Source organism: Apodemus sylvaticus, chromosome 4 (genome assembly GCF_947179515.1).
Source record: "Apodemus sylvaticus chromosome 4, mApoSyl1.1, whole genome shotgun sequence".
NCBI lineage: Eukaryota > Metazoa > Chordata > Mammalia > Rodentia > Muridae > Apodemus > Apodemus sylvaticus.
The window spans coordinates 157,212,722-157,229,767 of NC_067475.1; the positions used below are offsets into that span (position 1 = coordinate 157,212,722).

The window sequence follows — 17,046 nt, forward strand, 5'->3', positions numbered from 1 at the left end:
TTAAAATGAAACTAACCATAAAATAGTTTGGCGGTGTTTAGCTTTGCCTCAAACAAGGAGCAAAATAGCACCATTGGTTTGTATAATAATTTTATCCCTGTGCATTTCTGTCACTGAAAAGTGCTTTATGGTCAATTAAAAGAATTTATTCTTGTTGCTACCAGTTTTGTATAAAATATTTTAATTAGGCTGAATACCTTATATACATATTTTCATATTGATTACATTGAGGCATTCGAAAGAATATAAATAAATTTTATGTTTTCCATAATAGCTTGAAAATCTTTTATGGTAACATACAGGATAGACTTAGTGTCTTCGGTATAAATAGGACCTTCCAAGTGATCTGTTTATAATCTTTATCTTTTAGTTTGAGAAAGACAACTGGATGTCTACTATTTGCTTAGAGAATAAAGGCAAGAGATCAGCATGGCCCCTCTCATGAGAATCCTTTTTACTATCCTTTATCAGATACAATCCATCTGATCATATTCTTAAGTCTCTGTTAACCAAATGACATCAGTGAAAGAGGAAGGCTTGCTCAACGATACTTTAGCTCTTTTGCTGTGGGTACTCATTGAATGATGAAACGTATCTGGGAGAGTACCAATAAATTGGATGATAGAGATCTCAATAGCCTGGAACCACTTTCTAAATCTAACTAAAGTGAATTTTACAGAGACAGATGCAAAGTCAGCACTTAAAGTTAAAAAAGAAAAGTGTAAAAACACATGAAATGGGACATATGGCTTAACTGCACCATGGTTTTTCTCTTTATTTTGTTTTCCAAAAGTGGTTGTTAAAGAACAAAAACAACAACCAGCCACCCAAACAAACAAACAATAAACCTTGAATGTTCTATGAAGTTACTTCTGTCTTCTTTCCTAGATCAACCACATTTTGCACTTGTTAATAAGCATGCATACAGAGCAATCAAGGTCTAAATTGGATCTACTTTGAAAATAGATGTAGCCACTGATGAACTGATATAGAAACAAGATAAAAATAGAAGGAAAAATTATTACTATCAACATTAGGACACTGTGGTGGTTTGAATGAAATTGGCTCCCAGATACTTATAGGGTGTGGTAATATTTGAATGGATTAGGAGGTGTGCCCTTGTTCGTATAGGTGTGATCTTGCTAGAGGAAGTGTCCCACTGGGGGAGAGCTTTAAAGTTTTAAATGTCCAGCCAGTACAAGTGTTTCTCTGCCTTCTAAATGGCTACTGATCCACATGTAGAACTCATATCTCTTTTCTAGCACTATGTCCATCTGTGTGTCATGCTTCTCACATGATAACAATGAACTAAACCTCAGAACCTGTGAGCCAGTCCCAATTAAATATTTTTCTTAATAAGAGTTACTGTGGTCAGATTGTCTCTTTCTAGCAATAAAATCCCTAACTAAGACAGACCCTAAAGGAATTGGATTGTCTCAAGACAGAACTATATTTGTCATTCTCAGATCATATGTCCAAGAAGATCATAGGTAGTATAACAAAATAGACTGAATTAATTTATAGTAAGCATATGTAAAGCTGTTATATGATATCTGCTGTTATGGGGTGGATTGATTACTGGTATTATGATACTCCACCTGATAAAGATTATTAAGAAATGTAACCTCAAGTTCTTGATTTATCATAGACGACTGTAACAAAAAGACAACAAGTAGCATGGCGAAACTACAATACATGGCATGTGGGCAATGGTCAGCAGTGAAGATCATTCATGGTACTGGCAAAAGGACTCATGTCTTCTGGAAGAATAGCAAACATCCTTAACCATTGAACAATGTGTCCAACCTGATGGAATGATTATTGCTGCAGTTACATAATGAATTACTCTTTCAAAAGCTCATGTGTTTAAGCCTTTGTTCTTAGCTGGTGGTACTTTTGAGATGGGGTTGGGTCATGAGAATGTGGATACTATAGATCTACTGAGTTCATGCAGAGTGGACCAGTATCATGCTTGTCTGATTAGAGGAAATAAGTCACTGGAGATGTGCTTCTGAAGCTGAACGTCAATGCCTTTGTTGTCACCTGTTTCCTGTATGTCACAAAGTAGGCAGCTTGTTCTCATAATTATCCCAGGAACAACACAGCCAATTGTGTACTAAAACTTCCAAAGCATGGGATGAAGTAAAGTATGCCCTCTTTTACATTGTTTCTCTCAAATATTTTTGTTTCAGAAAGAGAAAATGATTGGCAGGTGTGTGTGTGTGTGTGTGTGTGTGTGTGTGTGTATGTGTGTGTGTGTGTGTGTGTTTATATGAATATTAAGCATCTGTTATGCCTTCAAATTTGTGTGTGTGTTTGTGTGTTTGACTACCAGAATTTAAGAATAAAGATTTGTTGTTTTTAATTAGTTAATTGCATGTATAACATTGTTTCATATAGTAGCAAAAATGTTATATGTGTAATGGGATGGTGTTTCTTACCTGTAAAGTGCAGACAGTGGCCTCTTACTTCCAGGCTTTGGTCTGTATGGTTTGGGTTCTCCTGCCATGTTGATATCTGAAAATATAAAATAGCATTGTTTAAAGTGAGTATTGATAAATCATTTGAAATGTAAATAAAAATATATAGAATAAATTAAAAAATTAGCAATAAAAAAGAGATAAACAATTTGGAAGCATTGTATCTCAAATTTTTATTTACTTATGCAACTTTTTACAATTTTATTTATCAATTAATTGACATTATGTGTCTAGTGATGTTTTGTATGTGGTGCTTGTACATGTTAATCTGCAGGCAAGCACATGTACAAGAATACATTTGTGCACATATGTGGAAACTCTCGGTCTACATCTGGTGTTTTCCCTTGGTCACACCTTTATATTTTCAGGTCACACCTTTATATATATGAGGGTCTAATACTGAACATGAAGCTCATCAGTTTGGCAAGGCTCTCTGGCTAGTCTTGTTGCCTATAAGTGTATTTTATTGGACACAATCTTAATGAACTATGTCTCTACTTCCACATTCATATTATGCCTACCTCCATAGTCTTTTTATGTAGGCTTTAAGGACTCAAACTCAGGTTTGTGTGGCAGTTAAGAATTGTCTTCAATCCTTAAACAAATTTTGTATGCTTTTCACTCCAAAATGTACAGAAAATCATTTACATGAGATACCTTGTGAGAATCTTCATATGTAAAAATGGTTAAGTTCTCTTGCTTATGAATTTACACCCTACTAGGAAACTGTAGACAGAAGTGAATCACATATATATCATATAAGAATATGACTATTGCCCTCTGTACACAGATCCTGCCAGAAACGAGCTGGTCTCCCAAGAGTGTTCTCACTCCCAGGCTCAGAAATGAGATTGCTGTTTTCTCTCCAATAACTGTCCAAAACAGGACCAGCCAGGAGCTCACAGGGCACAGGAACAGTGAAGCATCTGGAACAGGATCCTTCTGGATTCCAACTGCACATGGGAGCTAAGTCTATTCCACAGCCCTGTGTACCCAAATCTTACCCAGAAGAGAACCAGTCTTAACAGGAGTGCTGACACAAGCTTCAAGGCCCATAAAAGGTACAAGATTCAGCCAGCCAGAGACAGTAAGACCAACAAAAAAGAGATAAACAGATGGCAAAAGGCAAGCACAAGAAGCTTATCAACAGAAACCAAGGCTGCTTGGTCTCATCAGAACCCAGTTCTCCCACCACAGCAAGTCCTGTATACCCCAACACACTGGAAAGGCAAGACATGGATTTAAAATCACATCTCATGACACTGATAAAGGACTTTGAGGACATAAATAACTAAGTCCCTTAAAGAAATACAGGAAAACACAAGTAAAGAGGTAGAAGGACTTAAGGAGGACACACAAAACTCCCTTAAAGAAATACAGGAAAACACAACAAAATAAGAGAAAGAATTGTACAAAACCATCCAGGATCTAAGAATGGAAGTAAAAAAAATAAAGAAATCAAAAGGGGAGACAACTGTGGAGATAGAAAACCTAGGAAAAAAACCTAGGAAAGAGATAAGAATTCATAGATGCAAGCATAACCAACAGAATATAAGATGCAGAAGAGAGGCGCAGAAGATACCAGAGAAAACATTGACATAACAGTCAAAGAAAATTCAAAATTCAAAAAACTTCTAACTTAAAACATCCAGGAAATTCAGGACACAATGAGAAGATCAAATGTAAGGATAATAGGTATAGAAGAGAGTGAAGATTCCCAACTTTAAGGGCCAATAAATATCTTCAACAAATTTATAGAAGCAAACATCCCAATCCTAAAGAAAGAGATGCCTGTGAACATTCAAGAAGCCTACAGAACTGCATATAGGTTGGACCAGAAAAGAATTTCCTCAAAACACCAAATACATAAAACAAAGAAAGAATATTAAAAGCAGTAAGGGAAAAAGGTCAAGTAACATATAAAGGCAGACCTATCAGAATTACACCAGACTTCTCACTAAAGATCATGAAAGCAAGAAGATCCTGGGCAGATGTCATACAGAACCTAAGAGAAAACAAATGTCAGCTCAGGTTACTATACACAGGAAAACCCTCCATTATCATAGATGGAGAAACCAAGATATTTCATGACCAAAACAAATTCGCACAATAACTTTTTAACACACCAAAAAGAAGATAGCCACAAAAACATAATTCCACCTCTAACAACAAAAATAACAGGAAGCAGGAATCACTTTTATTTAATATCTCTTAATACAATATCTGTTAAATCCATTTGTTTCCTAACTACTATTAGCTTCACTGTGTCTCAGTTTAGTTTCTGTTTCTGTTTATACAATTCTTCAATGAAAACATATAGATTATTAGAATGGATATGTGACATCCAGGAAACCCACCTCAGTGACAAAGACACACACTACCTCAAAGTAAAAGGACAGAAAATAGTTTTCCAAGGAAATGGTTCCAAGAATCAAGCTGGAGTAGCCATTCTAATATCAAATAAAGAAGACTTTCAACCTAAAGTTATCAAAAAAGATAAGGAAAGACACTTTATATGCATCAAAAGAAAACTCTATAAAGAAGAATTCTCAATTCTGAACATCTATGCTCTAAATGCAAGGGCATCCTCATTTATAAAAGAAACTTTACTAAAGCTCAAAGCACATGTTGCACCTCATTCAATAATAGTGAGAGACTTGAATACCCAACTATCATCAATGGACAGATCACAGAAACAGAAACTAAACAGAGACACCGTGAAACTAACAGAAGTTATGAACCAAGTGGATTTAACAGATATCTATAGAAAATTTTATCCTAAAACAAAAGAATATGCCTTCTTCTCAGCACCTCATGGTACCTTCTCCAAAACTGAGCATATAATGGGTCACAAAACAGGCCTCAGCAGATACAAGAAGACTGAAATAACCCTGAGTATCCTATCAGATCACCATGGACTAAAGCTGCTCTTCTATAACAACAATAACAACAGAAACCCATATACACAAAGAAGCTGAACAACACTGTACTCAATGATAACCCGATCAAGGAAGAAATAAAGAATAAAATTAAATACTTTGTTAGGATTCAATGAAAATAAAGCCACAATAGACCCAAACATATTGGACACAATGAAAGCAATGCTGAGAGGAGAACTCATAAATCTGAGTGCCTCCAAAAAGAAACTGGAGAGAGCATACACTATCAGCTTGATAGCCCATCTGAAAGCTCGAGAACAAAAAGAAGCAAATACACCCAAGAGAGTATATGGCAGGAAATAATCAAACTCATGGCTGAAATCAACCAAGTAGAAAGAAAGAGAAATATACAAAGACTGAACAAAACCAGGAGCTGGTTCTATGAGAAAAATCAACAATATAGATAAACCCTTAGCCAGACTAACCAGAGGGTACAGAAAAAGCATCCAAATAATCAGAATCAGAAATGTAAATGAAGACATAACAATAGAAACCAAGTAAATTCAAAAACTCATCAGATCCTACTACAAAAGTCTGTACTCAACAAAACTGGAAAAATATGGATGAAATGGACACATTTTTAGAGAGATACCAAGTACCAAAATTAAATCAGGATCATGTAAACCATCAAACAGTCCCATATCTCCTAAAGAAATAGAAGCAGTCATTAATACTCTCTCAACCAAAAAAAAAACCCAGAACCAGATGGGTTTAATGTAGAGTTCTATCAGACCTTCAAAGAAGACCTAATACTAAAATTCTTCAAACTATTCCACAGATTAGAAACAGAAGAAACACTACCCAATTTATTCAATGAAGCTACAATAACTCTGAAACCTAAACCACACAAAGACCCAACAAAGAAAGAGAACTTCAGACCAATTTCCCTTATGAATATCAATGCAAAACTACTCAATAAAATTCTCAAAAACCTAATCCAAGAACACAACAAAATGATCATCCATCATGATCAAGAAAGCTTCATCCTAGGGATGCAGGAATGATTCAGTATATGGAAATCCATCAACATAATCCACTTTATAAACAAATTCAAAGAAAGAAACCACATGATCATTTCACTAGATACTAAGAAAGTATTTGACAAAATCCAACACCACATCATGATAAACGTCTTGGAAAGATCAGGAATTCAAAGCCCATACCTAAACATAATAAAAGCAATATACATCAGACCAGTAACCAACATCAAACTAAATGGAGAGAAATTTAAAAAAAAAATCCCACTAAAATCAGGTACTAGACAAGGCTGTCCATTTTCTCCCTATCTAATCAATATTGTACTAGAAGTTCTAATTAGAGCAATTAGACAACCACAGAATGTCAAAGAGATAAGAATTGAAATGGAAGAAGTCAAAATATCACTACTTGCTGATGATATGATAGTGCACTTAAATGAAACCCCAAAATTCCACCAAAAACTCCTAAACTTGAAAAACAACTTCAGCAAAGTGGCTGGATATAAAATTAACCCAAAGAAATCACTGGCCTTCCTCTACTCAAAGTTTAACGAGTTTGAGAAAAAAATTAGGGAAACATCAGCATTCATAATAGTCACAAATAATGTAAAATTCCTTGGTATGATGCTAACTAAGCAAGTTAAAGATCTATACAACAAGAACTTCAAGTATCTTGAAGTATCTTAAGAAAGAAATTGAAGATCTCAGAAGATTGGAAGTTCTCCTATGTTCCTGGATTGGCAGGATTATTAAAGGAAAAATGGCCATCTTGCCAAAAGAAATTTACAGTTTCAATTTCAATGGCCATCATAATTCCAACTCAATTCTTAATAAAGTTAAAAAGAGCAATTTGCTCTTTCTCTTCATTGGAAATAACAAACAATCCAAGATAGCAAAAAGTATTCTCAATAATAAAAGAACTTTGGGGGAAAGTCACCATCCTTGACCTCAAACTCTACGTGGAAAAAAAGACAGCATTTTCAACAAATGGTGTTGGTCAACTGTTGATCAATATGTAGAAGAATAAATCCATTCTTATCTCCTTGTACAAAGCTCAAGTCCATGTGGACCAAGGACCTCCACATAAAACCAGATACACTGAAACTTATAGAAGAAGAAGTGTGGATGAGCCTCAAGCACATGGTCACATGGGGAATTTTCCTGAACAGAACACTAATAGCTTATTCTCTAAGATCAAGAACTGACAAATGGGACATCATAAAATTGCAAATCTTCTGTATGGCAAAGCACTGTCAATAGGACAAAATGGCAATTTGAAAATTCATCTGAAATAACAAAAAAATCCAGGTAAAGATCGTTACCAACCCTACATCTGATACAGGGTTATTATCCAATATATACAAAGAAATTAGGAAGTTAGACTCCAGAGAACCAAATAACCCTATTAAAATTGGGCACAGAACTAAACAAAGAATTCTCACCTGAGGAATACTGGATGGCTGAGAAGCACCTAAAGAAAATATGACCCTTGGCATTCTTAATCATCAGTGAAATGCAAATGAAAGCAACACTGAGATTCTACATCACACCAGTCGGAATGACTAAGATCAAACACCCAGTTAACAGCATATGCTGGTGAGGATGTGAAGAAAGAGGAACACTCAATTCTTGATTGTTGTTGGGATTACAAGCTGGTACAACCACTTTGTAAATCAGTCTGGTGGTTCCTCAGAAAATTAGACATGCTACTATCTGAGGACCCAGCTGGGCATTTACCCAGAAGATGCTCCAACATGTAATTAGGATACAGGTTCCACTATGTTCATAGCAGCCTTATTTTTAATAGACAGAAGCTCAAAAGAACCCAGATGTTCCTTAACAGAGGAATGGATACAGAAAATGAGGTACATTTACACATTGGTATACTACTTAGCTATTAAAAACATTGACTTATTGAAATTCTTAGACAAACGGATGGAACTAGAAAATATCATCCTGAATAAGGTAACCCAATCACAAAAGAACACACATGGTATGTATTTACTGATAAGTGAATATTATCCCAGAAGCTCAGAATACCTAAGATACAATTCACAGACCACATGAAACTCAAGAAGAAGGAAAACCAAAGTGTGGATGCTTCAGTCCTTCGTAGAAGGGGAAACAAAATACCCATGGCAGAAAATTCAGAGACAAAATGTGGAGCAGAGACAGAAGGACGGGCCATCCAGAGACTGCCCCACCTGGGAATCCATCCTATATACAGTCACCAAACTCAGACACTATTGTGATTTTCAACAAGTTCTTGCTGACAGGAGCCTGATATCACTGTCTCCTCAGAGGCTCTGATAGTAGCTGACAGATACAGAAGTGAATGCTCACACTGGACTTAGCATAGGGTCCCCAATGGAGGAGCTAAAGAAAGGGTCCAAGGAGCTGAAGGGTTTTGCAGCACCATATTAGTAACAACAATATGAACTAATCAGTACCCCTAGAGCTCCCAAGGACTAAATCACTAATCAAAGAGTACAAATGGAGGGAACTATAGCTCCAGCTGTATATGCAGCAGAGGATGGCCTTGTTGGACATCAAAGGGAGGAGATGTCCTTGGTCCTATGAAGGCTTGATGTCCCAGTGTAGGGGAATGCCAAGTCAGGGAATTGGGAGTGGGTGAGTTGGGAAGCATTGGGAGGGGGGAGGAGATAGGGTGTTTTCATAGGGGAAAGCAGGAAATGCAAATACAATTGAAATGCAAATAAATAATATATCTAAAAAATATGACTATTTTTGAAAAAGTGTTGAAAAATGAAAGAAGAATCAGATGCATGAAAACAAAGATAATATAAAACCATCTGAGTATTAGATATTTAGAGACTTCTCAGAAATGATAAATATTCATATGAGACACAGCTTTGTTCCTAAAAGAAGTTATTAATTTCTAGCATTATATTATCATAATGCTGATAACATTTATTGTGAAGACATGAAATTATAACATGACATTTAATGAATGTATCACCATGGCAGACACATCCTGGCTTCATGAACTGGAAACCAGATCATGAATCTGAGATATTCATGATTTCTGAAGACATGCTAGTCTATGCATACAGGTGCCAATTGTGAGGTTAAAAGAAATGTTAAAAGTTTAAGAAATTAGAAAATTCAGCTTTACAAAAAGTTTTCTGTAGCTCAGATTGTCTTCACATTCAAGGTATCCTATACTATTCTCTAGCATTTACTATATTGTTTCTCTGTAATAGATTTTCTAGTGAATAGTGTTATAATAATTTCCAACTCAAAAGACTAATTATCAAATAAAATCCCTACTTTCCACTATTATAAAACTATTTTTAAAATATGTAAGGTAAAATATGTAAAATCTAGTGGTTCACAAATAAGAATGTATTTATTAGTTCAGAATATGGAATGCTGATCTTAAACCAAACAAAAATAATCATTGGCCTTAAGATATAACATTTACAAATTTTATTACATTAAGTTATCATTTCTTTGCATGGAAAGCCACATAAAGATAACAAAAAATAAGTCCTTGACAAAGAATTTATGTCAATATATGAATGTCTTTTCATCACAAGAAAAATGAGTCAAAACACTAAAAATAAACTTAGCATAACCAAAAACTATTAGCTCCACTTTATAGAAGAAGATATAATAAATAAATGTAGTAGTTGAAATATGATTGGTCTAGGGAATGTCACTGTTTGGAGGTGTAGCCTGTGGGAGTAGGTGTGGCCTTGTTGGAGGAAATGTATCAGTTTAAGTTCCTCTTCCTGACTGCCTGGAAGCCAGTCTTCTGTCTGCATTTGGATTAAGATTTCGTACTATCAGCTTCTCTTGTACTATGCCTGCCTGAACAGAGGTGTGGAAGTGTAAGCTGAATAAACCCTTTCCTCCCCAACTTGCTTTTTGATCATAATGCTTGCACAGAAATAGAAACCTTGACTAAGACACATGACACATATGTATATCATATGACTTGAAAAATTGTGTTCAGTGAGATGCCTAGAGAAGATAAATATCTTGTGCAAGACTTAATCTACATTAGAAACTTAAGAACAATAGAGAGAAAATTAGAGTTACTGGCAAAAACATGGTCCTGCTAAGTACTTCTAAAATCAAAGCAATGAACTGAAAATATAGACCTTTTACTTAAATTAAGAGGCAAATTGAAGGACTAAGTAGGAATAACTTGTATGTAAATAGATAAACCAATGGAATTTAAAGGTAAACAATTCAAGAGGGATTACCTTTAAAAGGCTTTGTTTGGACTGACGTGAAGAACTTTGAGATCAAATCATAAAGCATGATAGAGAAAACATGGATTAGCATCACAGTATTATTCTTAGTAACAAACATTTCATATATTTTATGGAAGGTAATGAATAATAAATAATTAAAAAGAAGATGAGACAACAGTGTCAATATATATGTTGTTACACACCCACTTCAGAATCATGATAACCAAGTGGATTTAACAAAAGCTGCTGTAAGTAGATGATTGGAGAGAACAATACATTTGGGGTAGATTATTGAGACTATGAAAACCATTGGAACCATCTGGAGGGTGGTACAAAGTAGCTGAAGAGGTTTGCAGCCCCATGGGAAGAACAATGACTTTGGACACCCAGACACCTCAAGACTCCCAGGGACTGAACCATCAACCAAGGGTTACACATGGTTCCAGCCAAAAATGTGGCAGAAGAATGTCTTGTTGGGCATCAGTGGGAGGAGTGGTCTTTGGTCAGGTAAAGGCTCAATAGAGGCCCCAACAAAGGAAAATGGATGGGTGTGTGGGGAGAGGTAGGAATGTGTCTGGTAGAGGGGCATATACACAGAGGCAGGGGGTGGGAGGAGGGGTAGGGATCTTTGGGGAGGGGGGCTTTTGCGGGGGGGAAATTGAGAAAGGTTTTACCATTGGCAATGTAAATGAAGAAGATACTCAATAAAAAAAACTTCAGATTTGATTACAATCCATGAGTTTTATATGCTACATGTTATATATTATATATTGTATGTTATAAATCATATTTTTATATATATATATGTCTTAGCCAAAAATAAATCAAATATGCAATGACCCTGTTGTGATTTAGAATTAGGTAGAGTGAATACTGAGTTTGTTTAGACTTTTTCATATGTGGTATAGCTGGAAAAAATATAAATGAAGATTGTGACAATGAAGAAGGTACTTGTTTGTGAAAATATAATAACATTCATTGTTTCTTTCTACTTTAGATATCATGAAAATATGAAATTATACACATATATAAATAAAAATATGAGACAAGGTTGTCAATGAAAAATATTGTCAGTATCCTTTATTTTTTTATAATGTGCTGTCAGCGTTTGTAAAAATAGTTGACAGCATGTTAAAACTAGAGCAAGCCTTTCATGACAGGCTGTTAAATCTGTATTTTCAGATTATTTGCTTCCCATCAAAGGTATTAAAAATGGACATGAGGGCCTGGAGAGTTGGCTCAGAGTGGTTGTGACTTTTGTAGGTTTCCAAGGTTTGATTCCTAAAGTTTATAACTATTTGTAACTCCAGTCCTTGAGGATCTGACACCCTCTTCTGACTTCCAGAGGCCCCAAGTAGGTACATAATATGTATACAATATGCCTACAAAGTAACCATACACATAAGAAAATAAAATAATATCTTTAAATATTAAAAGAGTACATATGAGTCTTTAGTTTCTTATTGCAGACTGGTGCTAAGATGCAGAATTTTTCTACAAGCACATAAAATATATTCTTAAATATGCAAATGTATGTGTGTTTACAGTGCCAAAGTCTGGGTTTCTTAGAGAACAGCATCTCAGCTCATCATTATGAAAAGAAAGTGTTGGCAGAGGAGGAACAATCCAATACACTCTTGAAATGATCTGTATAGACAAAATATTAAGTGATACTGCAAGTACAGACAAGCTTTGTGAGAGGCCAAAGCTCACGTCCTTATGTATCATGAGCTACTGTCCTGAAAGACCTATACAGAAGGGCAAAGAGCATCTTCACATCACTGCAGAGACCTCCTGTTTGCCCTGGCAATGTGCAAGTTACACACAGGCAGGGGGGTGAAAAGCTAATTAAACTTCAATTTCTATTCACTGTGCAAGCAAAGGACTTTGGAGTAAAATGTCTAAACATAGAAAATATAAAAGATCATTTGTTAGGCTCCCGAGTTCAAGTTTCTTCCTTCTAATATTTAGAACTGTTCCCAGCATGTCAGGCACCTTAACAATGAGACACTTAATGTATAGAATTCATGTTGTAGAGCTACACATTTGGGCCCAACATACACTTTTATTTAAAAAGTAATACCACAGAAAATGTTTGTATGAGTTTATGATTTTGTGTTAGACTGCATTTATTTTTTAAGATTATTTATTTTATGTATGTATGTGTATGTGTATGTGTATGTGTATGTATGTATGTATGTATGTATGTATGTATGTATGTATCATTGCTATTTTCAGACACACCAGAAGAAGGCATCAGATCCTGCTATAGATAGTTGTGAGCCTCCATATGGTTGCTGGGAATTGAACTCAGGACCTCTGCAAGAGCATAGACTGCATTTATTGTGAGTACCTTTTGGATGGGCTGTGTGTTAAATAATTATCAGCAAATTGTTTTGACATATTCTTCAATACCAAGTTCATTGCTCTAGTTATTGAGTATAAGTACAAAAATAATAATTCCTGGGTGGTGTATCCTTATTTCTAGTTACTGAAACCATATTCTCTTGAAATTACTATTAAGATCAGGTAACATTTTGTGTGTGTTTATGAAGCCAGTGTTGGTGCATGTCACTCTTGTTGATATAATCTTCTTCCATCCCTCCCAGCTGTAGAGAAAGAAGAAGCAGAAAACAGCTTGAGCTGCTTGTGCTCTTAGGAAATGGGAAGAGACAGCTCATTGTCACCTTGAAATGGAATATCATTGGATTTGTCATACAATGAGTCTCTACAAGCATTTACAAAGGGCCTAATAGAATAGATGTGCACTATTTTTAATGTACTATGGATTTATTGGTTTTATTAGATGAAATTAACATGAAAAACTGATGAAGGGAACATATATTATAAAATTATATTAAGCCTGAGACTCGACTTAAAAACCTTTTGTTGGTAAAGTTACAACTATAACTTCTAATAGTAAGCAAAAGGGTAACACATATTAGCTATTATCAAAATTCTAGTTTTTTTATTTGTACTAAATAAGCAAAATCACAAGTGCATGACAAAAATTAAGGTAAAGTTGTAAAACTAAAGAGTCAATGAGCTGAAAATAGTTTTTCTTTAGGCAAATGAGACAGATTTTATTTTGAATTATCTTTCTCAGAAGCAAAAATGAGAACAGGAAGATAGATTCATCTGAAAACACTTGGTAGAAAATTCCTATTTCTTCTCCATTACTTCCTGGGTCTGCTATTGAGAGGATCCCAACACTGCACGAAATAGATACCTGCAATTGTCCCTTTGGAACCAACTTGAGTTCATTATGTCATTTCCATTGCCCTGACCTCTGACATTGAACTTCTGAAGAATTGTCACCATTTTACCCACCTCTGTTCTTCAATACTTGCATTCTTTTCTTTGCCCAATGATTGTTCATTAATTTTGCTGCTAATATAATGTACGCCAACCTAGACAGAAGACTTGTTTTGTGTGAACCCTCTAGCTCTAGGCAAACTATAGGCACACATTGCTGAAGTGATAATGACCTGAATCGTGTTTTGATGATGCAATTACATATGTTGCCACATTAATTTGTCAGTATAAAATAGGATAAAGGGTTATATCTTATATTTTCGTGGATAACCTACACATTTTAATAGATAAAATCCTGACAAATGAAATATATTCACTCGTATAATTCAAATGTTCTATTGTACATGTAGGGTCTCCGATATTTTTGAATAGCATTCTTGTTGACATTTGATACCTCTCTCACATTCCTGATTTGTAAGATATCTTGAAAAATTTAGATTTATTTGCCAAGAACTCAATCTGAAATATCCTGATTTTAAAGGTTAATGTAATTTTTTGCATCATGTGTTATTTCTACTGCTGTAGTAAACTGGCAACTTCTACTCTCCTTAGAACTTTCTAGATATTTAACCTTGATGTAGGAAACATACCTCGTATAAAAGGACATTCAAATTGACAATGATGTCTTCTAAATTAACAACAATGTTTTTCTTGGTAGTTACTTAAAAAGAAAATCTTTATTCTGAGAGTTATTTTCCCCTCTTTCCCAGGTTTAAATAGATATCTAAATAATTCAGCTACGGCATAGAGACTGCCAAGAGCAGTCATTCAGAGTATTTTATTGTTCACATTTAGAAGATTTAAGGACTCATTACCACTCAGTTAAATGAAAACTTGGGAGATAAAGACAACAGTTTGTTATGTTTGACAAGAAAATGAATATAACCATATAGTACTCGAGTATGAGCTACATACTATTAAAAAGGCTTTCTTTTCAGCCGTTATTAGTTTTGATACTGAAAACACTATAAAAAGTAATAGAGCAAGAATGATTATTCTTCTTTTATACACATAGATATTTTAGATATTGAGATATCATTATCATTAGCTTTTCTTACTACAATCATCTCTATAACTGAATACGCCCCAGGTACAAAGCATTCAACTATCAGAAAAGGACACAAGATGTCCCTGCAGAGATAAATAACTATCTTAGGGATAGCCCTGAAAGGGACTGCACTAGACTTACTGAATTACCTTTTCCTTACTGCATCTTATTTCTCTTGACTGGGTTTTGGAAGTCATGCTTTCTAGACCACTAAAGCCCAATTTGTGGTGTAGAAAGCACCCTGCAATGTACTCTGAGTTGGAGGAGTCTGATGCTTAGAATGGGTGGGAATGTGATGAAGGGCAGGTTGCAGGGAGACATGGGCAGTACCTCTGTGAGAAGCACCCTGACTTCCCCATAGTGCTGTCTGGCACTTGCTAGTTAGGCCGGCTTATGACCTTAAGTTACATAAGCTGTGCTGCACAGAAGTGCTTGTTATTCACAGGGAAAAAAATCCACTGTTCTTGTGAATACGAAGTACAGTTAGCCAGTGTTTTAAAATTTCAAACATTTTGGGCCAAAACCTGAAAGCAAAATCAATTTTATATTGCAAAAGTAAATGGCATCTTAATTTTGTTGTTTTTCCATTTCTAGAATCAAAGCCAGTTTTAACACTGGAAAGATGTCCTTAATAGTATGTTAAAATATTCACAGTTATGAGACTGAAACTGTAGTCTAATTTTACTGGGCAGCCACTGAATTGTGACCACTTTAATGAGCCTATGGACCTAGTTTCATAAATTAGTTCTGACACATCACTATGGCGCATTGGCCTTTGGTTATTAGAATGCTAATGTGCAGCTCACTGGCTGGCCAGACTCCCATTTGTTACCACAGCATACTCTGTGCCTGTGGGGGTCTGTCTGCAAGGACAAACAAAAGTGGAAACTTGAACTTTTTACTAATCTCCTGGTAAGTCTAATCCTTATGTTTCACTTATTCAGATTTAAACGGACTTCTTCCCCATGAGAAACTAAAGTGGAAAAAAAATGTAGCTACTAATTTTTTCTAAAGTTTTCATTAATAGTTTGTTTATAGTTTGTTTTTCATTAATTAATTTTTTCACTTACTTTACATCCCTACCACTGCTTCCCCTCATTCCTCTCCTCCCAGTCCTTCTTTCCTAAGAAAAGAGGAGGACTTTGATCTATAGCATCCTGCCTGGGCACATCAAGTTGCAGTAGAACTAGGCATGTCTTTTCCTGTTGAGGCTAGACAAGGCGGCCCTGTTAGGGAAAACAGATCGAAAGACAGACAACAGAGTCAACGACAACCCCTCTTCCTGCTTTTAGGGGTCCCACATAAAAACCAAGCTGCATTCATGTTCCTTATGTGCAGAGGGCCTAGGTCTATGCTATACATGCTTTCTGGATGGACGGTCAGTCTCTCTGACCCCGTATGGACCCAGGTTAGTTGCTTCTAATGGGTTTGTTATGATGACCTTGACCCCTCTGGCTCCTTTAATCCCTTCTTTGCCCCTTCAACAGGATTGCCCAAGCACTAGTGTTTGCTTTTGTGTCTCTGCATCTGTTTCTATCAGTTGCTAGGTAAACTGATGACAGTTGTGCTAAGTTCCTGTCTGCAAGTGTAGCAGAGCATCAGTAGTACTGTTGGGGGTAGGCTCTTTCTATGGCATGGGTCTCAAGTTGGGCCATTCCTTCAATTTCTGCTTAGTCTTTACATCTACCTTGGACAAGTTATGGATCTAAGGTTCTATGGCTGGGTTGGTGTCCCCATCCCTCCGTTGGAAGTCTTGCCTGGATACAGTATGTGGCCATTTCAGGTTTCATAATTCTCACTGCTAGGAGTCTTAACTAGGGACACCCTCATAGATTCCTGTGAGTTTCCATTGTCCTGAGTTCCTAGCTCATTCCAGAGATACTTCCTCAACCAATTACAGTTCTCTTTCTGAGTTTTCATTCCTTCTGGTCTACCCACACTTGATTCTTGCTGTTTCCCTCCCAAGACCCTCTCTCACTCAGTTCTCTCCATCCATAAAACCACCTACATCTATTCTATTCTTCTTCTCAGTGAGATTCAAGCATCCTCCTTTGAGCTCTCATT

The 17,046-nt window shown here is 35.8% G+C and overlaps 1 protein-coding gene across 1 annotated transcript in view; it reads right to left on the minus strand.

The window, feature by feature from the left end:
* Ralyl (RALY RNA binding protein like) overlaps positions 1 to 17,046 on the minus strand; it is a 381,351-nt gene that overhangs the window by 121,175 nt on the left and 243,130 nt on the right. Inside the window, exon 2 of the mRNA XM_052180983.1 lies at positions 2,442 to 2,517. Coding sequence (XP_052036943.1) covers positions 2,442 to 2,517 — 76 coding nt within the window. The remainder of the gene's footprint in view (positions 1 to 2,441; positions 2,518 to 17,046) is intronic.